The 22491-nt window shown below is 44.9% G+C and overlaps 1 protein-coding gene and 1 long non-coding RNA gene across 5 annotated transcripts in view; one reads left to right on the forward strand and one right to left on the reverse strand.

Moving 5' to 3' along the window:
* dlgap2b (discs, large (Drosophila) homolog-associated protein 2b) overlaps nucleotides 1–16695 on the reverse strand; it is a 127920-nt gene extending 111225 nt beyond the window's left edge. For both annotated transcript variants that reach the window (XM_077017648.1, XM_077017647.1), the window contains exons 1-2: nucleotides 16221–16695; nucleotides 15554–15614 (exon numbers count right to left, since the gene is read on the reverse strand). In XM_077017648.1, the coding sequence (XP_076873763.1) occupies nucleotides 15554–15614; nucleotides 16221–16238 (79 nt within the window). In that variant the 5' untranslated portion in view covers nucleotides 16239–16695. The remainder of the gene's footprint in view (nucleotides 1–15553; nucleotides 15615–16220) is intronic.
* A 60-nt stretch (nucleotides 16696–16755) lies between these two features.
* Nucleotides 16756–21312, forward strand: LOC143523276 (uncharacterized). Of its 3 annotated transcripts, none has more exons than XR_013133272.1 (3): nucleotides 16756–17142; nucleotides 17681–18426; nucleotides 19190–21312. It is a non-coding gene; the product is annotated as an uncharacterized LOC143523276 (long non-coding RNA). The 3 variants fall into 3 exon arrangements; XR_013133271.1 differs by having other exon boundaries at nucleotides 16756–16982; nucleotides 17063–17142; nucleotides 17681–21311; XR_013133270.1 differs by having other exon boundaries at nucleotides 17681–17783; nucleotides 18282–21310.
* The last annotated feature ends 1179 nt before the right edge of the window (nucleotides 21313–22491 follow it).

Consider the following 22491-nt stretch of genomic DNA (forward strand, 5'->3'; position numbering starts at 1 on the left):
CCCTTGTATTTAAGAGATGATTATCACTAGATGTCTTCTTTTGCAACACCCAGTACAGTCTGACATCGGCTGCATGTTCCACCTAAACGTTCTCATCATCATCGTTCTCATCTAACACCTCGGCTGCGGGGGGGGGGGGGGGGGGGGGGGGGGGGGGGACGTTCTATAATTAGGCAGTGATTCAGAGTTATTCATTTGGAAACCCCCATGTTACTGTAGATGACATGGAAATATGGTGATTTTAAGGCCCACTGTGTCATCTGTGCTTTTCTGTCTTAAATATAAATGCGTGACACTCCTAAAATTACAGAGCATTGGTACAGTCGACTGAGCAACGGACTGTGATTCAAATTATGACGGAGGCGGCAAATCTGACTGGAGAGGTGGTTACCACCCACTCGTGTTGGGCACCACCCATTACCATGTTTCACATATGTGTGCATGCTCACACACACACACACACACACAATCCGCAAATTATCAACAGAGTGATAGAGGACATGGGAATAGAGTGCAGCCTCCTCAGAATAAAAAAAGTGCTACACATAGGCACACACACAAAAAACCATGCAACTCACAACTCACACACACACACACACACACACACACACACACACACACACACACACACACACACACACATAAATCCATGCAACTCACAACTCACACACACTCACACACACACACACACACACACACACACACACACACACACACACACACACACACACACACACACACACACAAAACCATGCAACTCACAACTCACACACCACCTCCACATACAAACAGAATCTATGATCTGGCCTAAACTCCAAGTAGGAGCACAATTCAGAGGAATGCACTGAACAGAACAGACACACACACACACACACACACACACACACACACACACACACACACACACACACACACACACACACACACACACACACGCACACACACACACAGCCTGTGTTTATATTACTGACACACACTACAGTTCTTCAGCATCTCCATGGAAACAGGCTGGGGAACAGCTCATCCTGCGCTGCACAGCATATTGTCAGGGAGAGAGAGAGGGTGAAAGACAGGGAAAGAGGGAGAGAGGAGGAGAGAAAGAAAGAGAGAGGGGGAGGCAGAGAGGGACAGAGAGATAGAGAGAGAAAGGGGAGGGGAGAGAGAGAGAAGGCAGATAGAACGCAGTGCTTTGGAAGCCCGATATAATCTAACCAGAAAGTAAATGTATTATTTACAACTTCTCACACATCTCTCTCAGGCAAGGACACACACAGGCAGAGGAACACAGTTTGGACCAAACTGTTTCCAAACCACCGCGGTTCTGTGTCTGAACACCGATCACATCATTTCGACCCACAGTTCTCCACATGCACATGATGCTGTGTGAAGATCTGAGAGCTACCCATGTGCCACCAGCTAACGCTACACACACACACACACACACACACGCTGGCACTAAGATACATACACGCTGTCACAGCATACAGGTTTCATAGCTTTCTGTCAGGTCCTAAGGCATTGGTAAAGCAACAGACCAGGGCACACTGACAGGTATCCACCAACCTATTCAATCCCGTCCTTGGGGACCAACAGCCGGTCCAGGTTTTTGTACTGTTCCAGCTCCCAACAAACCTTAACCAGGGAATAAAAGGCCTTGCGGTGGCACATAAGCAGAATATGTGGACTAAGTCGAAGACAAGTGCTCTAAGACTGTGGGTTCATCAGGTAATGATGAAGTTTCGGTTAGCTTCTGCTTGATTCTAGAAGTAGGCTAGGCTAATAGCAATGGGCAGGTGAGGCTAACAGGTCAGGCTAACAGGTGAGGTTAGCAGGTCAGGCTAACAGTGAACTCCAGCGCAGCACAGAGCTAATACTGGTTTACCTCCAGTGATCGGTGACTAGGGGTAGACAGGGCTAGGCAGTCGTGGGCCGGGGTAGGTCATGGTGGGTGGGGCTAAGAATGGTAGACTGAGATGGTGTGTGTGTGTGTGTGTATCTGTGTGTGTGAGAGACACATTCACAGGAGACTGACAGAAAATAGAGAGAAACAGGGAAAGTAAAATGCAAATCCGAATCACACTGTCCACAATCTCCACACTCTCTCTTCTCCCCTCCAGATGTTGCTCCACACTGGGGTCATTTCTCTGTCATTTTTTCTGTAGTTTGTCCGTGTGTGTGTGTGCCAACTACGCTGCCAGAGAAGTTCCTTTCACGCTCTTCAAAGTCCATTAGAGAAGCGTGCAACGCAGACACCATCGAGCAGACGCAGACTGGTGTTCCTGTCACCGCCTCAGCGGAGTTACCCGCTCACAGCAATGACGTTCAGACAACACATCTTTTCCACACGATCTATCAGCTGTGTCAACACACTGCTTACATGGCTCATAAAATACCAAGCCAGGCCTCTGCAAAGTCGCGATAAAGGCCAGATCATAACACAGCATCACCCATAACATGAATTTTAAGGTCATGCAATCATAAATTTGTAACAGTGTGACAGCTTCTCCCAGGCTAAGTGTGTATTTGCATTTGTGTGTGTGTGTGTGTGTGTGTGTGTGTGTGTGTGTGTGTGTGTGTGTGTGCGTGTGTGAGAGAGCGATAGAGAGAGAGTGTGTGTTCATGTAGGTTTCAGAAGCAGTCCTGCTAGCTGATGTATATAGTGGAAGAGGGTCTCTGGGGACACTATGTGATAGGATGGCTGCCACTGTAAGTGCCCAGTGTGTGTGTGTGTGTGTGTGTGTGAGTGAGTGCGTGCGTGCGTGCGTGCGTGCGTGCGTGTGAACAGTACCATCCTATCTCCCATCATTTTTACAAATGTCAGAAATTAAAAAGACATAAGTTTATGTTACTTAAATAGAAATAGCCATGGTACATAACACGAGAGTGTTCACATACCCATACCCACACCCACACACACCCACACACATACCCACACACACAACCACCTATACCCCCACCCACACACTTACACCCACCCACACACACACCCACCGACATACACCCACACACACCCACACCCACCCCCAACCCCCACACACACCCACACCTCCACCCACACACACCCACACCCCCACCCACACACACCCACACCCCCACCCACACATACCCACACTCACAACCACCCACACACACCCACACTCACCCCCAACCCCCACACACACCCACACCTCCACCCACACACACCCACACCCCCACCCACACACCCACACCTCCACCCACACACACCCACACCTCCACCCACACACACCCACACCCACACTCACCCCCAACCCCCACACACACCCACACCCCCACCCACAGCTCTCAGATGGTCAGACACTGCAGCGCTGGGGGGTTTGAAGTGAGCTGCACCGACAGTTCTGGCATGTGGCTGATCGGACACGGTCAGAAGAGAGACGGAGGATGAACCAGAGCTGGACCGGACCAGACCAGGTCCCAGCACCAGAGGGACGGCCCACACAGGGCTCCGCCGCCAGGGCTGTGTCCTCCGCCCCCCCCCCTCCATCTCTCTCACACACGCTTCCCCAGTGCAACCCGACGCTCAACTGCTAAGCGTCGAAGCGGAAAAGCCCATCTTTCCTCTTGGAGAGTCGGCACGGCGATTGCTAGGCAACCTTCCCGCTCGGCTCCTTGGCTGGCTGGGCCACTCGGTTCAGACAGCGGAGGGGCGGGGGACACGAACCCCCATACACACATCAACCGCTCACAGTGCACAACCAGAGCACACACGACCCCCCCCCACCCCCCCCAACAGAGTACAACACATACCTGTAACTACTACCCAGCCACACTCCCTCACACACACAGACCGGCGCATGTTTTCATTATCAGTATAGCCCCCCCCCCCTCCACATCTGCACGCTGGCATCATCACCATTTTTCCCCATCAGGTCTGTTAGCCCCCCCCACGGGGGACGTGTCTTCTCCGGCAACAACCCCAGCCACAGTAATCCATTCTCTTCCCCAAGGGAGCGTTTGCCGTTGCACCTCTGTGAGGTGACTCGAAAACAGGGGGAAGACCCGTCGGGTCCCGGGCGGAGAGGCAGCCTGCCGTAGACCCGTTCACTTACCTGAGAATCTGTCCCTGTGTCGGAGTCATCGGAGCACACGCGTGCGTCTTCACACCACGCCAGCGAACCAGAGTACAGTCATGAGAAAAAACAAAACAAAACAAACAAACAAAAAAACAACCCACACAGGAGCGCACACACATGTACGAGATCCAGATCCAGTCAGTTTGGGGGGGGGGGGGTCTCTTCAGGATGTCTGGTGCTCCTTTTTTTTCCGTTTTTTCCCCTCTCTCTCTCTCTCACTCTCCCTCTCCCTCTCTCTCTCTCCCTCTCCCTCTCTCTCTCTCTGGCTGTGAACGTGCCCCTGAAGGGGAGCAGAGAGGAGAGAGACGGGTTACTCTGTGTGTTTGGTCCTCCACTGCAGCACACAGGACTGAGACGCTCTCTGCATGTTCCACAGCCTCGCCGGGCTCGTCGCAAAACATGGAGCTGGACTCGGATTGGGGATTCTGCAGCTCCTCTGCTCCGCTCTCCTCCGTTCCCTTTCCCTTTCTCACTCCCTTTCTCTCCCTCTTTCCTCTCTCTACCTCTCCCTCCTGCTCATTCTCCTCAGGTTTCTGTTTACGGGCTCTTATTTTCCATCATTCTGATTTGGTTTCCTGTTCATTAGTCAACCCTTCTCTCCTCAACAAATGTCATAGCCAGCCCAAATAATCCACAGTAGGGGAGAAAAACAAACAGTCCTCCTGAACACCGTGTCTCTCCTGTTGAAGGTGATGTCACTCTTACGGCGTTCGTGTCTCCGTGCCGCGTACGATCATCTCGTCTCACATGCAATGATGTTTATTGTCCGTAAACAAGAATTCTGGTATGTGGCTATGTTAGTCTTGGTTATTTTAATGTTAAATATGAAATGGTTCATATAGACAGCGTAAAGAAGTGTAAAGAAGTTTTGTACACAGCTAATGGCTAGAGTCTGTCCGGAGCATTTTGTCTCCACCTCATCCACTTCTCTTTGCCCTAGCTGTTCTCTTTGCCCTAGCTGTTCCCTTTGCCCTAACTGTTCTCTTTGCTCTAGCTGTTCTCTTTGCCCTAACTGTTCTCTTTGCCCTAGCTGTTCCCTTTGCCCTAACTGTTCTCTTTGCTCTAGCTGTTCTCTTTGCCCTAGCTGTTCTCTTTGCTCTAGCTGTTCCCTTTGCCCTAGCTGTTCCCTTTGCTCTAGCTGTTCCCTTTGCTCTAGCTGTTCCCTTTGCTCTAGCTGTTCTCTTTGCCCTAGCTGTTCCCTTTGCCCTAGCTGTTCCCTTTGCTCTAGCTGTTCCCTTTGCCCTAGATGTTCTCTTTGCTCTAGCTGTTCCTTTTGCTCTAGCTGTTCTCTTCGCCTATCTGTTCTCTTTGCTCTAGCTGTTCCTTTTGCTCTAGCTGTTCCTTTTGCTCTAGCTGTTCTCTTTGCCCTAGCTGTTCCTTTTGCTCTAGCTGTTCCCTTTGCCCTAGCTGTTCATTTTGCTCTAGCTGTTCCTTTTGCTCTAGCTGTTCTCTTCGCCTATCTGTTCTCTTTGCTCTAGCTGTTCATTTTGCTCTAGCTGTTCCTTTTGCCCTAGCTGTTCTCTTTGCCCTAACTGTTCTCTTTGCTCTAGCTGTTCCCTTTGCCCTAGCTGTTCCCTTTGCCCTAGCTGTTCCTTTTGCTCTAGCTGTTCCTTTTCCCCTAACTGTTCTCTTTGCTCTAGCTGTTCTCTTTGCTCGACCTGTATTCTTTGCTCTAGCTGTTCTCTTTGCCCTAACTGTTCTCTTTGCTCTAGCTGTTCCTTTTGCTCTAGCTGTTCCTTTTGCCCTAACTGTTCTCTTTGCCCTAACTGTTCTCTTTGCTCGAGCTGTTCTCTTTGCTCGAGCTGTTCTCTTTGCCCTAGCTGTTCTTTATTTCATTTTCATCTTTCTGTGTGCTCTGCTGTGTCTCACCTCACCTCTCAACTATCCAAAATGGGCTCTCAACTGCAACCATCTCACAACTGCTACTACACACATGCACACACATTTCTATCACTCTGAAGATCTTTTCAATGCAGAAACTCCACTTTGCATTTCAAGTTTCATAAAAAAAGATCTAACTCTCCATCCTCTCCAAAGTTCCTGAACAGGCCCGGTTCTCTTTCCTCTCATTTAATCTTTGGTTACCCTTGACCCCTGAAGGTCCGTGGATTAGCATTACAACCTTTTCTGGAGATCTCTTCCAGAAAAAGCTAATCACACATTGACAACATATCCAGTATGAATATGGGGAGGGAAATATAACAGCGTACCACAAACACAGGGACATCTTTTGTCGTTAAAGTACGTCATGTGACTCACAAGGGGCATGAGAGCAACCTCTCTTTGATTCTCAACAAAAATCTAAAATCTAAACAATAAATATAGGCAAATATTATAAAACTATAAATAATATTTTTTAAATTCCTATTGTTGCTGTGAAGAATCCTGATGCCTCTACGCATGTTGCGTTTCTTATTTTAATTCCTTACAGGATATCAGCATTCAGTGAAGAGGTAATGGTACATCTGGCCCTATTTCCACATCTGATCCATGAAAACATCCGACACAATCTGTCTTCTTGTGCCATCGGGCAGGAGCACAGGGGATCTGAGGATATTGGTCTGTGCACTAGCCCTCTGCTGAGGAACATTACACCTGCTTCTACATTAGGAACACAGCCAGCTGCACAAGCTTAAACATGGCAGTGTCACCATATCATGCAAAATGCAGACTGATCACTGCAGAAAGGGCCAGGCTTGACAGAAGACCAAGACTTGAGAGAAGACCAAGACTTGACAGAAGACCAAGACTTGAGAGAAGACCAAGACTTGACAGAAGACCAAGACTTGACAGAAGACCAAGACTTGACAGAAGACCAAGACTTGATGTCTTGATGCTTCTTTCTTTGAAATATAAATGGTAAACATTACTCACCATGACTCTTCTGCTAGTTCCAGAGACAGAATGTTACTGTACGCTAATTCATTTTAAAGAAACACTTAATATGAGAACAATGAAATAATAAGAGAAACACCATCACCTTCACATCTTGCAATTTCAACACATGCAAAAAGGTATAACTACAAAAATTGTTCAATTGGCATAGAAACTCGCTGGTATTTGCGCTGGTAATAGTAATAGTAAAATTCCATTACCCGAGACCCATCCACAGCTGATCTCAAACACCTGACATCCATCTCTCCGCAGTCTCCTCCCACTGGTCATTTGTTATATTAAATCAGGAAGCCCTGCCAGCTCACCACCAGAGCAGGGTTTTTGCTCTGCCCTCATTTAAGTAAGGTGAGTCTTAATTATAGCACCACAGGAATGGGAGAGCATGATTGCTAGCCAGTTGATAGCCCAAGGATGAAGGATGGCTTGCTGAACAGTTCTCTCCCCAGGGAGATGCGATGCGATTCTCCGACTCATGAATAAACAGTAATACAATTTGAGATATGCATAATTATAAACACACCCAGGGTTTCATTTCTCCGTTTGAGGGTTCTCAGAAAGACAATGACTTTACAGAAAGGACAGAGGTAAATACTGAAAGAATACTCAAGGAACACAGACTGAAAAAGAATCTCATATCTTTTTCTCCTGAAAATATAAAAGGTAAAAATATCTGGAAATAAAAGTGATCTTGCCCATATAAATCTCACCCATATAAAATTAACCTCATGAGGTAGAAAAAAAAAACATTTCTGCAGTGTGAGGCTTTCAACTGTTAAACCACTGCTTTAAGTATATTTATGAATTCTTATTAGATGAAATGTATAATATACCTGACCCCAGAAAGATTAATCATATCTGTTCACTGGACAGACAAAGGTCACGTTTGCTGATCAAATGTAATAACAAGGTGCACATGACTCTAAATGGCTAGGCGATATTTCATCAAAAATACATTTCTCACCAAATGACACCATCAGACCTCAAAACAAGTCACATAATTACTGAGAACTTTAACCTCATACTCAAACTGTGATGTATGCTGAATCCCAAAATCAAGCAATGATCATTTATAATTCACTCACACCATCCCATACGTCACAGTACCGTGTCAAACCAAAGGCCTCATTCACATTCATCACATCCAATACTCAGTCACGGTTAATTGCAATTGATGGGTTAAATGCGCCCATGCTAAGGAAGAGGTGAACTGAGTGAATCTGTACACAGTGTTCTTTGAGTACGATCGGGCACAATGACAGCATTCTCTCTCTCCACCAAACTCACACCAGGATTGATATTTAGCTCTTTGTCTGAGGTAGACATTGTCCAAGTGTAAAAGCTGAGATACACTAAACAGTGGAGTGTTGTAGCTTTTTGTGGTACACTAGAACCGATAACCCATTTCTTTTTTCTTATCTGTGGCCTATTTGCTTTTTGAATGAATGAAGCAATGTAAAAACAATATGTCTACCCCTACCGGCCAGACATCTGATCAACAAGACAATATTCTGGTTGCAGCACAACTTGGAGAACTGCATACGTGACAGACAGAACCTATTCTTCATGAATATGGTGCCATCTAGTGGTCTATAACAAACACTGTAAAGTCCAGGAATCCTGTTGGACCTAATAACATTTATAAGGCACTTGTATCAAAGCTGCACAAACTGGAGGAACACACACGCACACGCACGCGCACACACACACACACACATATATATATATATATATATATATATATATATATATATATATATATATATACATACAGTGGGGAAAATAAGTATTTAGTCAGTCACCAATTGTGCAAGTTCTCCCACTTAAAAAGATGAGAGGCCTGTAATTGACATCATAGGTAGACCTCAACTATGAGAGACAAAATGTGAAAAAAAATTGAGAAAATCATTTTGTCTGACTTTTAAAGAATTTTTTTGCAAATAATGGTGGAAAATAAGTATTTGGTCACCTACAAACAAGCAAGATTTCTGGCTGTCACAGACCTGTAACTTCTTTTTTAAGAGGCTCCTCTTTCCCCCACTCATTACCTGTATTAATGGCACCTGTTTGAAGTCGTTAACAGTATAAAAGACACAACCTCAAACAGTCACACTCCAAACTCCACTATGGTGAAGACAAAAGAGCTGTCGGAGGACACCAGAAACCGAATTGTAGACCTGCACCAGGCTGGGAAGACTGAATCTGCAATAGGCAAGCAGCTTGGTGTGAAGAAATCTACTGTGGGAGCAATAATCAGAAAATGGAAGACCTACAAGACCACTACTAATCTCCCTCGATCTGGGGCTCCACGCAAGATCTCAGCCTGTGGGGTCAAAATGATCACGTTTGACCTCTGTCATTGCCAACAGAGGATATACAACAAAGTATTGAGATGAAATTTTGTTATTGACCAAATACTTATTTTCCACCATTATTTGCAAATAAATTCTTTAAAAGTCAGACAAAATGATTTTCTCAATTTTTTTTCACATTTTGTCTCTCATAGTTGAGGTCTACCTATGATGTCAATTTACTGGTAGACCTTACTGAGAGACCTCAACCAGATGTCTCTCATCTTTTTAAGTAGGAGAACTTGCACAATTGGTGACTGACTAAATACTTATTTTCCCCACTGTATTAGTGGTGGGCCGTTATCGGCGTTAACAGCATTCGATAATGTGATACTCTTATTGGGCGATATAAAAAATATCGCCATTAATCTGTTCTTAAAGTTGGGTTGGGAGCTGGGTCAAAATAGGTAAGCAAGCTATGATGACTTTCACCTTGATAAAGCTCAGGTGTATTCCTAACCAAATTGCACAGTAGGGGGCGAGAACGAGTTTTCAAACCTGTGAATTACCACCCACAACAAATCGCACGTGTGCTTACATGGATGCAGCCACGAAGCCGCCAGGTTTGCTTAATGGAAAATTCATTTTTAAGAAGCTTCCTAATGGAGACATTGACAAGACTAAAGTTGGTTGCAGCTTATGTACCGCGAAATTAGTTTATTGTAGTTCTACCAGTCTGAAGTACCATTTAAACCCAAAGCACCCGTTTGCTTTTTTTTTTTTTTTTTTTTTTTTTTTTGGCCCACCTCCACCCGCCCATCTTTGGAGGACAACTTTGTTTTTATGTACAGATTTAAATGGCAATTATAACAATTCTGTATAATATATAGTATAGTGATAACAATATATAGTGATAACAATATGCAAAGTGATAATTATTGGGGTTAGGTGGACCAAGAAAAGAGGGGGAGAGAAATAATAAAAAGGGAAAAGACAGAGGTAGGAGAAGAAAGGAGAAGAAAAAGAAAAGAAGAAAAAAAAATAATAATAATAATAAAATAATAATAATAATAATATTAATAAAATAAAACACGCAACCAGCTCAAATGACCACTGCAAAGAAGTACAGAAAGTAAACCAAATACATATAGTACAGATGAGTGCGATGTATGGGTGTGTGTGAGTGTGTGTTTATGTGCAACCTAGAAGTGCAACATAGGATAGATGTATGGAATGTACTTACCAGCAAGGGTGGGTAGCTGCGACAGCATTCCCCCAGAGGCCAGAGGCGGGCGGAGAGAGACCCGGGAATCCCACCCGCCCACGGCCCCCCACAGAGCGGTGGAGTACCAGAGCCGCACTTCCCAGAAACCCTCACCCGCCCGCCCCCGCAGGCGGGAGAGAGAGACCCCGGACAGCGCCCCACCAGTCAAGGAGCGCAGGTCCAGGGGAACCAGAGGGAACAGAGCGCCTCCCCCCCAGGATGCCCCCCCCCCAGGGGCCAGCGGCAAAACCACGGCGCCACGCGCCTGGAAAGCCACCCACCACCCGGCAGGGCCCACCTCCCGCCGAGGAGCACCCGGCCGCCCCATACCACCACCGCCCAGGGGAGCGGGCCAACCGCCCCTACGCCGGGGGGCCAAGCCGGACTCCGGAGCTCCAAGGCGCCCCCCCTCTGGAGTGGTGCAGTAGTCTCAGGGGAGCGTCCGGGAGTGAACCGGGCACGACCAGCCCCGACCCAGAACCAGCTGTCCTCACCCAGCACCCGTTTGCTAATGCTGCTGACGCTGGTCAAGCACTGATGCAGCCCAGGGGAAGAGTCGCCACCGCCAAAAACACCGGTTATCGAGTCCTTGTACTAAATGTTGCCTTACATTTCAAATCTCATGTTTAGCTGAATAAACATGTTATCAACCCCTTTTAATGTACAGTATGTACGCTTACAAATTCATGTTTGACTGAATATGCCCTCTTAAAGTATATAGGCATACAGTACTATTTTCACGTTTAACTGAATAAACCATTGAACACAAGTAGCCTACATTTTATTGAGCATGTTTTATTTCTTCAAGTATCAGAGTAGAACAGCTTCCTCAAGCAGTCATTGATGCATTTTGGAAACAGGAGATGAGCCCCTGGTCTAATGCACCCTCTGTATTAAGAAACCCTATATCAAAGACTGACTTTTAGTCATTACTTGGGTAGCACACATATTCTGAATGAGCCATTTTAATCCATAAAGCCATTTTTAGGGCATATATAAAACATGGGGCATTGTTTTAACCAATTTTGTGCTTGGAGGACATCACATGACATTTATCCCTTCCAGTCATACTCTTTCCCACGCTGTTCCCATACTGAGGTCACCTGAAGAAAAACTGCTCGATCTACAACAATTTTGCCAATTTTTCGTCCATTTACAGAATTAAAAAAAATACTAATTTATGACTTAATTTTATTGGAACTAGGTTTACATGATGATAATATTATCTTTTTATTCAATAAATTAGGTGCGTTGTCAAATGGCAACATTGTGCAACAATGGAACTATAGTCAGTGGAACTAGACAGACACATTGATAGATAAATGGTGTAGGACTAGACAGATATGTTTACAGATATGCTTATATGCTTACATATATGTTTTTGAAACCATGTTTATTCTTTTGTGTACCATACCATAATAAGATAAATGGCATGCAGACAAACATTTGTGAAAGAATGGGTCGCTCTCAGGAGCTCAGTGAATCCCAGCGTGGAAATGTGATAGGATGCCACCTGTGCAACAAATCCAGTCGTGAAATTTCCTCGCTCTTAAATATTCTAGTCAACTGTCAGCTGTATTATAAGAAAATGGAAGAGTTTGGGAAGGACAGCAACTCAGCCATGAAGAGATAGACCACGTAAACTGACAGAGCGGGGTCAGCGGATGCTGAAGTGCATAGTGTGAAGAGGTGTAGAACTTTCTGCAGAGTCAATCACTATAGACATCCAAACTTCATGTGGCTTTCAGATTAGTTCAAGAACAGTGTGCAGAGAGCTTCATGTAATGGGTTTCCATGGTAAAACAGCTGCATCCAAGCTATACATCTAGGGTTGCCACCTTTCACAAATGAAAATAAGGGACGCCCACCACAGGCCGTGACCAACATGGCCCAAGTTGCCAGACTCGCATTTTATGTTGTGTTTTTTTGTAAAGGGGTGATCAGGAAAGCAATTAGCCATGAATAAAATTAAATACTTTTTAATTTTTTACTTTAAAATAAATAATGATAATAATAATAACATAATGTTCTGTACCATATCAGTGTCTGATGACTGTGGTATGAAGAACTGTTTCACTGATGCCTGGCTTTTCTCAGCTTTTACATTTTTGCCGTGATGCTCTCTTGATCCATGCTGCCTGATATCAGTCAGCCCGCCGTGCGACACTGAAAATACTCGCCGACAAACCTTACAATTTGCTTTAAATTCATCCCCAATAACGCTATTCAGCCATAGATGCGCCTCTTCCCAGTCACTTTGTATCTCTGAAAGCGCTTTCGTTTCTGGGGACGTCGGGTGTAGCAGAAGACATTTTTTCAGAGGCGCGGGACGGGTGTGTGGCGTGACGCCTGCTAGGAAACGGTGACAGTAGCGCCAGCAGCAGGTAACACTGGTCCGTAGCAGGCCGGGGGTCCTAAGAGGATCCACGACCATTTTGCTGGCCTTAGTATTTCCTGTATTTTATTTTATGCATAATTGTTACATTTATTGTTGGTGTGTGTGTGTGTGACAGAGATGAGCATTGGGCACTTTTGAAAATACGGAACAAATCGCGTCCCGTATCGGTTCAATACGGGACGCAACATTTAACTGCCAAATACGGGACGATTCCGTATTTTACGGGACGGGTGGCAACCCTATATACATCACCAAGTGCAATGCAAAGCGTCAGATGCAGTGGTGTAAGCACGCCGCCACTGGACTTTAGAGCAGTGCAGGTGTGTTCTTTGGAGTGATGAATTCCTCTTCTCCATCTGGCAATCTGATGGATGAGTCTGGGTTTGGTGGTTGCCAGGAGAACGGTACTTGTCTGACTGCATTATGCCAAGTGTAAAGTTTGGTGGAGGGGGGATTATGGTGTGGGGTTGTTTTTCAGGAGCTGTGCTTGGCCCTTTAGTTACAGTGAAAGGAACTCTGAGAACTTCAGCATACCAAGACATTTTGGACAATTCCATGCTCCTAACAACTCTTCCAACAAGACTGAGCTCTAGTGCCGGGTCCATAAAGACATGGATGGCAGAGTCTGGTGTGGATGAACTTGACTGGCCTGCACAGAGTCCGGACCTCAACCCAATAGAACACCTTTGTGTTAATTAGAGCGGAGACTGAGAGCCAGACCTTCTCGACCAACATCAGTATGTGACCTCACAAATGTGCTTCTGGAAGAATGGTCAAAAATCCAAATAAACACACTCCTAAATCCCCAGAAGAGTTGAAGCTGTTCTAGCCGCAAAGGGTGAACCAACGTCGTTTTTTGTTCTTTGACTATTTATTTCTCATTGATTAATCAATTGTAACATTTTCTAGTGAACAAAACTAATTAAATTCATATATGAAGGTTCTATGATCTGTATGATCTTGTTTCCATTGTTTCACAATGTTGCCATATGGCAACATACCAAAACGTACCCCTTTAAAAAATATTTAAAAAAAAACTTTAATATGTAAAATATGTAAATCTAAGTTCATTTTAAGTGATATAAAACACTGTAAAAATTGTTTACATTAATGTGTCCAGTAGAGGATATATATATATATATATATATATATATATATATATATATATATATAATTTATTTCTTTTTTTTTTTATTCATTGTTCCCATCATGATCAGTTCAAATTACTAAACACATTGGAAAATTATCCCACTTCAGCAGATTCTTGTCAGATGAAGCACAACCTTCTTTTGAAAATTAAGTGGCACTAATTAACCTAATTAACGTGTGCTCTCTCTCTCTCTCTCTCTCTCTCTCTCTCTCTCTCTCTCTCTCTCTCTCTCTCTCTCTCTCTCTCTCTCTCTCTCTCGATTACCCTCCCGACCCTGAGAAAATGATGAGTCATCCAGTAAGAGCCATGCAAGAAGAGAACCAGTGAGAAGGTGGTCACTGCTCTTTTCTGCTTAACAACAGCTCAGAGTCATGATCCCACAATACTGTAGCCAGGATCCGAGAACACTGTAGCTATGATCCCACAATTCTGTAGCCATGATCCCACAATACTGTAGCCAGGATCCGAGAACACTGTAGCTATGATCCCACAATTCTGTAGCCATGATCCCACAATACTGTAGCCAGGATCCGAGAACACTGTAACCATGATCCCACAATACTGTAGCCAGGATCAGAGAATACTGTAGCCATGATCCCACAATACTGTAGCCAGGATCAGAGAATACTGTAGCCATGATCCCACAATACTGTAGCCATGATCCCACAATACCATAGCCAGGATCAGAGAATACTGTAGCCATGATCCCACAATACCATAGCCAGGATCAGAGAATACTGTAGCCAGCATCCCACAATAACGTAGCCAGGATCAGAGAATACTGTAGCCATGATCCCACAATACCATAGACAGGATCAGAGAATACTGTAGCCTTGATCCCACAATACTGTAGCCAGGATCAGAGAATACTGTAGCCATGATGCCAGAATACTGTAGCCATGAGGTTTCAACATTCAGACTATACCAAGACCTGACTGGCCCCACTATATTCACATTGGAGAAACATTCAGATTCATGTTTGGAGTAGTACCAAAGGCTCACAGATAAATACTCAAGTTATGCTGGACTTCTGAGAGCACGTTCATGCTAACCTCTGATAACGTCAACCACAGTCTCCATAGAAACAGCAGCCACAAATGAACTGAGCAGGATGTGAGGTTGTGAAAACACACAGCAACATCCCGGCTGTGAACACTGTGTATTATACACGCCGGGGTTGAGCTGAGCGGAAAAGTCTCATTTCAGTGTCACTGCATTAGCAGACAGCAGAACATTCAACATGTCACAGTCATCCGGTCAGAACGCAGAAAGGCTTAGAATGAAAAAAGAATCGATAATGTCCATTAGTAATAAAGTTTAATGCTCCAACATCCATTAATATTACACAAACACACAGGAAGAAGCAGACGCACATTGTGATCTTGCGTTTGAGAACTCGTGCTGTGAGTGGGACGTGTCCCCCGGCTCTTTGTCCTGTGTAGTGTGTTGTGGTCCTCGTCTTACCTGAGTCAAGCTTCCTGTCCAGGAAAAGGCAGCAGTGTGTCCGCAGTATCCATGGTAACACCTGTGGCAAATGGAAAAAAGTATTATGGATGTAATACAATGGAGTGAATTCATAAACAAGGGAATACATTTTTTTGAATGGAGAGGGATACGATGTACAGAAGAAGAAAGACACAGCGGCACTTAAGAACCCATTTAAAATACGCGGATGAATGGGAGCTTATTCGTGTTATGAACATGCGTCAAGACATGCGTCAAGCAATTAAGACTAGTTAGAATTGTCTGTCCATCTAGGCTGCGTAAGCCCACAATACAGGTCTGATTATGTCATCACTTCACAGGGTGAGTTCATTTAGTCAGAATAATGTGTTACAACATAACGTAGGTTAGTCTATGGTGCTGTATCAACTTCTCTGCCCAGTCAGGGAGATGCTCCATCAGGACAGACTGACATCGTTATACATTTAGCTTGTGGTGTAGTTGAATGAGTTTGGGAAGTAAATTTCACAATTCAAGTTGAAATTTCGATTTTTTTTTTCGATGTGCAATTCGTAAAATCCTTTTTATTACAGTTTTGTCAATGCAAAGGCCAGTAAAAAAAAAAAACCCCGTGTTCGAAGCAGCGGGTGTTTTAAACAAAAGCATCGCTCGTCTAAGAGCAGCCTACCTTCTTCAGGGCTGACATTCTACTGGAGTGCCTCTCATATAGTCCTTCATTACATACGATGAAGATACGACGCGCAGACCATCGTATAGGAAACAGTTACGACATTACACGTTTCTTTCTCCAAGGCTAACCTACAGAGGGGCGACCAACGTGCTGACATTTCCAAAATACTGTATCAGCCTTTGCTATGCGTCCGCATTCGACCAAACGCTATAATATCTACTGGCGACTGGTGGTGCAGTCGGTGAAATATTTAAAGCTCTCCTTGTGTTGCGTAAATCTCCGGTGCAGGATAACTTTGCCAACACAGTGTCTGTAGAGACCGTACGGTCTCTGGTCTGCAGCTCATGCGCGCTTAGTCCTCCAGGATGGTCCTACACGGCCATTTTCCCGAGACTTCTCACACATTTACCCCAACACATCCACTTAAACCTCGTCCTATTTAGATTTAATAATAGTAGCCTACAAAACAGTGATGAAGTGAAAATCAATCGTTGTAACTGATCGTTTATTTACTGATGTAAATATTTATGTGGTAGAGTGAGATTGTTGGGGCAATCTCACTAATTCCCTCCCTAATGATAAATTGCGGTGGAGCCGTGCGAGTCGCGGGGCAGGTTGATCCTGGTGTTATAAATAGCGGGGGTGTGGTTACTGGGGCAGACTCCCTTCTGTCATCCCGCTTCTCCAGCACCTTTAGTGGTGCCAATTTATTGTTGTTGGGCCTGGCTTCCTTTGTTGGACCAGCTTAATACCGTCGAGGTATGGCGCTTCTTTTGGGCGTCTGATTATCAGTAAGTGCTGTGCGCGGAGAATTGACATGCTCTGCTGTTTCGTCGCAGTTCGGTGGGCGCGTCAAGAGAATTACTGTGCTGATATCTACCACGGGTGGGCAGTTGCTATTTGAGAACAACCTGGTTAGGTAAGGTGGGATTGCTGATTATTGGCACTTTTAATAAAGGGATTTGTTTTTAATTCATTTTCCTTTGTTTAGTCATCGCGCTGTTGTGAAGAATTCGCCGTGGCTGTTGGAGCAACCAGCGGATTCCAGTCATAAAGGGGAGAGAATACAACAGCAACTTTCACCCAAAAATAAAGTTTGCGCGTGGTTCCAGTAGCCGGCAGTGCTGCTGTTTTGTTTGGGCCGTTCGTGATTCACGTCGTTCGAGTGATCGTGTGTTTCGTGTTTTCTATTTGTTTTCCCTGTTACGTGTTTAGGCTCAGTTTGGCGGCGACCTTCTTCTTAGTTTTACATGTTTGATTTGGTTGAGTGTCTGGTTTTTATTTCTTTATCCCTTTTTCGTTTGCAGTGATTTGGTGGTGTGATTTGTTTCGTGGTTTCTTTAAATAGTGTTGGTGCCAAACTGCGCTGCAAAGCGTTTGGTTTTTTGGGTTATGTTTGTGACTTATTGGTCTTCTTATTGTCCGGGTTTTGTTTAATTATTTGATTGTTTGTGCAGGGCGGGAGCTGCAGGCCGGACAGAGGCAGATGTCCCAGGTGGTGGAATCTCGTGCACGGGTGTGGTAGTGAGTGAAGAGTATTGAGTGTGAAGTGTGGTCACGGTGAGCGTACAGTATAGAGGTGATCTCATAGCTCTCATCTTATTTACCAAGGCCGCAGCCCTGTTCCCTCTTGTTTTACTTGTCATTGTGAGTCTGTGCAAATTATATATTTTTATATACGATCCATAAAGTGGTCGAAGTATATTTTTATATTAAAGAAATTATTGAAACTACCTCTCTGGTCCAGTGGTCTTGAACTTGTGTCCTTTTCGTTAATGGTTTTCGTTTGTGCTGAGGCTTTCATTTGCCCCAGTATAATTCCTTGGGGTGAAATTCCCCTAGGTGGCGTAGTCGTGCATCTTCTTTTTGGGTTTTTGTTAGTTCTGCTCGCCACATTTTGGCAGTAGTCGGCAGGATCCACTGAGTACCAGAGACGTAGAGTGTATTAGTTTGTATGTTTTGGGGATTGATTATTTTTTTTCTCTTTTTTTTTTGATACAAAACAGCAGCATTTGTTTGAGGGACTGGTAGTTTGACTGGGTTGTTTTTGTGTTATAGCACACCTGCTATTAAAATGGAGGAAGAGATACAGCAGCTTCGAGACCTAGTCATGCAGCTTAAGGCTGATAATGAGCGATTACTCCAGGAAAGGGCTACTGTACCAACTGGTGCTAGTGTAGTTACCCCAGCTGTTCCTGTTGGTGTAAGTAATGCCCCTTCAACGGGTGCTAGTGTTACGGAGCGTTTGGTGGTTGTCCCTCGCGATCGTAAATGTTCGTTTTTTTAATGGTAAGACTGGGATCGGTATAGTGGAATGGATAGAAGAAGTTAAAGCTTGTATGCGAGCCCGCCATCTCTCGGTATCCGATCAGGCTTTCTTTATTTTTGACCATTTGGAAGGGGAGGCAAGGGAAGAAATAAAGTACCGCTCTAATATAGAGAGGGGGGATCCAGCTAGCATTTTTACCATTTTAAAAGATCTTTACGAGTGCTCACAATCTTATGTAACATTACAGCAGGCCTTTTTCTCAAGAAAACAGCAGGAAGGGGAAACATTACAGGAGTTCTCATTAGCATTGATGGCGTTGATGGAACCGGTAAAGCAACAGGCCCCAGAGGGAATGTTAAACGCGCAGGTTTTACTTCGGGATCAGTTTGTAGAACATGTTTTAGACGGTGCTCTCCGTAGAGAGTTGAAGCAGTTTGTTCGGCAGCAGCCCACTGCCACATTGTTAGAGGTGCGTGGAGAGGCCATTCGATGGGAGAGGGAAGGATTGCCAGGGGGTGCCAGGGGACGTTGTCTCTCCCTACCATCTGCATATGGCTTACAGTATGGTGTGCAGGGGAGTCCCTGTTCAGTTTCACCCAGTGCGTCAAGGTCATCTGAGTTGCAAGAGTTGAAAGAGTTGATGAAGCGTCAGCAAGCTCAACTTGATAAGTTAACTCAAACTGTTGCTTCTTTGCAGACGTCCTCAGAACGTAATCGTCCCTTTCAACAAGGGCGTGTCATTTGTCGCCGATGCCAGCGGCCTGGTCATTTTGCAAGAGAGTGTGATGGGGAACGGGTGTTGCACTCCAATCGGGGCCCACCCTTAAGGGCAGCAGAGTCCGCTCACCATCAGCAGTCGGAAAACTAATGCCCACTGAGCTGCAGAGCCACAGTTCAGAAGGGGTATCTTTGGGCTCTGAGGCAGGTACTGTTTCTAGGCTAATGTCATCTTGCCCAGTCATTGATATTGTAATTGGGGGCGTTTCAGTCTCTTGTCTGTTGGACACGGGTTCTATGGTGTCTACTGTCACCGAGAGCTTCTTTTTGCAGCAGTTTGAACCTTGGGGTCAGGACCGTCTCCAGTCCTGTCATTGGCTACAACTACGGGTTGCTAATGGGTTTGATATCCCATATATCGGTTATCTGGAGTTGGATGTAGCACTTGTGCGGAGTTACCTTTTGGTCGCTCTGCTCTATTTGAACCTCCTGAGGCTGGGTTGCCAGCCGGGCTATCGGCCTCTTCCTGCCTAGTTCCGGTGGATAAGGGTACAGTGTATGTTCCTGTCGTCAATGAAGGAACAAACACACCTTGGGTTTTTAAGCAGTGTCCAGGTTGTTAACCGTCCTACTGGGGTTATGGATGTTAGGTCCACCACTGCTGCAATGCGAACCTTCGTAGCAGCTACTGCTGTGCAGCCTGGAATAGAGGCTGTGGACTGATCGGCACTGACAGACCAGGAACCGAGTGAAGTGAAGTTTCTTCTACAGGATTACAATTCAGTTGTTAGCCCATGGGTGATCTGGGTTGCACCAACCTTATAGCACCTGAAATTCCTTTGTTGGATAGTGCACCAGTGCGGCAGAGGTATAGACGCATTCCTCCATCCGAGTATGACGTCGTAAAGGCTCATATCGATCAGCTTCTCGAGTCTCGGGTAGTGAGAGGGAGTAGTAGTGTATGTGCCTCTCCTGTCGTGTTGGTGACAGGGAAGTATGGGAGTTTGCACATGTGTATAGACTATCGGTTGCTTAATAGCAAGACCTGCAAGGATGCGTGCGGTCGGTGGGGTTTGTGAGGCAGACGAGCCACACAGCTCTGTGTCAAATGTACAGTTGGTTGTGTTTGGACCATGGCACTAGTGGTTTCTACATGGGTTCATCGTCGGGGCGACGATATTAAATGTGGGGGTAGAATGTGGTAGAGTGAGATTGTTGGGGCAATCTCACTAATTCCCTCCCTAATGATAAATTGCGGTGGAGCCGTGCGAGTCGCGGGGCAGGTTGATCCTGGTGTTATAAATAGCGGGGGTGTGGTTACTGGGGCAGACTCCCTTCTGTCATCCCGCTTCTCCAGCACCTTTAGTGGTGCCAATTTATTGTTGTTGGGCCTGGCTTCCTTTGTTGGACCAGCTTAATACCGTCGAGGTATGGCGCTTCTTTTGGGCGTCTGATTATCAGTAAGTGCTGTGCGCGGAGAATTGACATGCTCTGCTGTTTCGTCGCAGTTCGGTGGGCGCGTCAAGAGAATTACTGTGCTGATATCTACCACGGGTGGGCAGTTGCTATTTGAGAACAACCTGGTTAGGTAAGGTGGGATTGCTGATTATTGGCACTTTTAATAAAGGGATTTGTTTTTAATTCATTTTCCTTTGTTTAGTCATCGCGCTGTTGTGAAGAATTCGCCGTGGCTGTTGGAGCAACCAGCGGATTCCAGTCATAAAGGGGAGAGAATACAACAGCAACTTTCACCCAAAAATAAAGTTTGCGCGTGGTTCCAGTAGCCGGCAGTGCTGCTGTTTTGTTTGGGCCGTTCGTGATTCACGTCGTTCGAGTGATCGTGTGTTTCGTGTTTTCTATTTGTTTTCCCTGTTACGTGTTTAGGCTCAGTTTGGCGGCGACCTTCTTCTTAGTTTTACATGTTTGATTTGGTTGAGTGTCTGGTTTTTATTTCTTTATCCCTTTTTCGTTTGCAGTGATTTGGTGGTGTGATTTGTTTCGTGGTTTCTTTAAATAGTGTTGGTGCCAAACTGCGCTGCAAAGCGTTTGGTTTTTTGGGTTATGTTTGTGACTTATTGGTCTTCTTATTGTCCGGGTTTTGTTTAATTTTGATTGTTTGTGCAGGGCAGGAGCTGCAGGCCGGACAGAGGCAGATGTCCCAGGTGGTGGAATCTCGTGCACGGGTGTGGTAGTGAGTGAAGAGTATTGAGTGTGAAGTGTGGTCACGGTGAGCGTACAGTATAGAGGTGATCTCATAGCTCTCATCTTATTTACCAAGGCCGCAGCCCTGTTCCCTCTTGTTTTACTTGTCATTGTGAGTCTGTGCAAATTATATATTTTTATATACGATCCATAAAGTGGTCGAAGTATATTTTTATATTAAAGAAATTATTGAAACTACCTCTCTGGTCCAGTGGTCTTGAACTTGTGTCCTTTTCGTTAATGGTTTTCGTTTGTGCTGAGGCTTTCATTTGCCCCAGTATAATTCCTTGGGGTGAAATTCCCCTAGGTGGCGTAGTCGTGCATCTTCTTGGGTTTTTGTTAGTTCTGCTCGCCACATTTATTTACGGATGTAAATGTCATCTAAAAATTATTCACATACATACAATTCTTTAAATTTTTTTATTTAGGCATCTTCTTGTTCTGAAAGTGTTTTTCAATATACTTACATACATTCCGCTATTGTTTTGTCCTTTTTTGAGAACTTGAGTTGGTTTCGATCAAACACAAGTACCTGGTGACCAGTAGACTTCTGGTATCTCTAATGGAATCAGAGTCCAGAAGTCTTTGCCCTGACTAGTACTTTAAGTTGGTCCATTACACGTGTCTCTTTGAGTATGTGAACCCATTCATGTCCTGAAATGTAGAGATTGTTAATTAGCTGATTTGTTGAGTTAATAGTGTGTACAAGTACAGCTAGGAAAGGGGAAATGCATTACAATATGGACAGAGAGAGATTGAGATAACCCTGAAACATTGCTTTTGAGAAGCTCATTCTGTGTCTCAAAACCCTTATTAGAAGACGTAGATTACAAGAAGAAAGAGGATAATGCAGTTGAAAATGAACAGTGAATAAAGTGTGACATTCTGCATCTGTTTCGTTATTTCATCTATAATCCAGAGATTACAGTAAATGTTTAATTAGCTAAATAATTTTTTGACTAATGTGTCACAAACCTGGTCAACAGTTAACAAATTTTAATAAAGAGTGCCAACATTCCACTTTGAAGACAAAGATTTGGTCCTCTGACATTTTCTTTCTTTCTTTCTTTCTTTTTTTCT

Source organism: Brachyhypopomus gauderio, chromosome 9 (assembly GCF_052324685.1).
Source record: "Brachyhypopomus gauderio isolate BG-103 chromosome 9, BGAUD_0.2, whole genome shotgun sequence".
Lineage (NCBI taxonomy): Eukaryota > Metazoa > Chordata > Actinopteri > Gymnotiformes > Hypopomidae > Brachyhypopomus > Brachyhypopomus gauderio.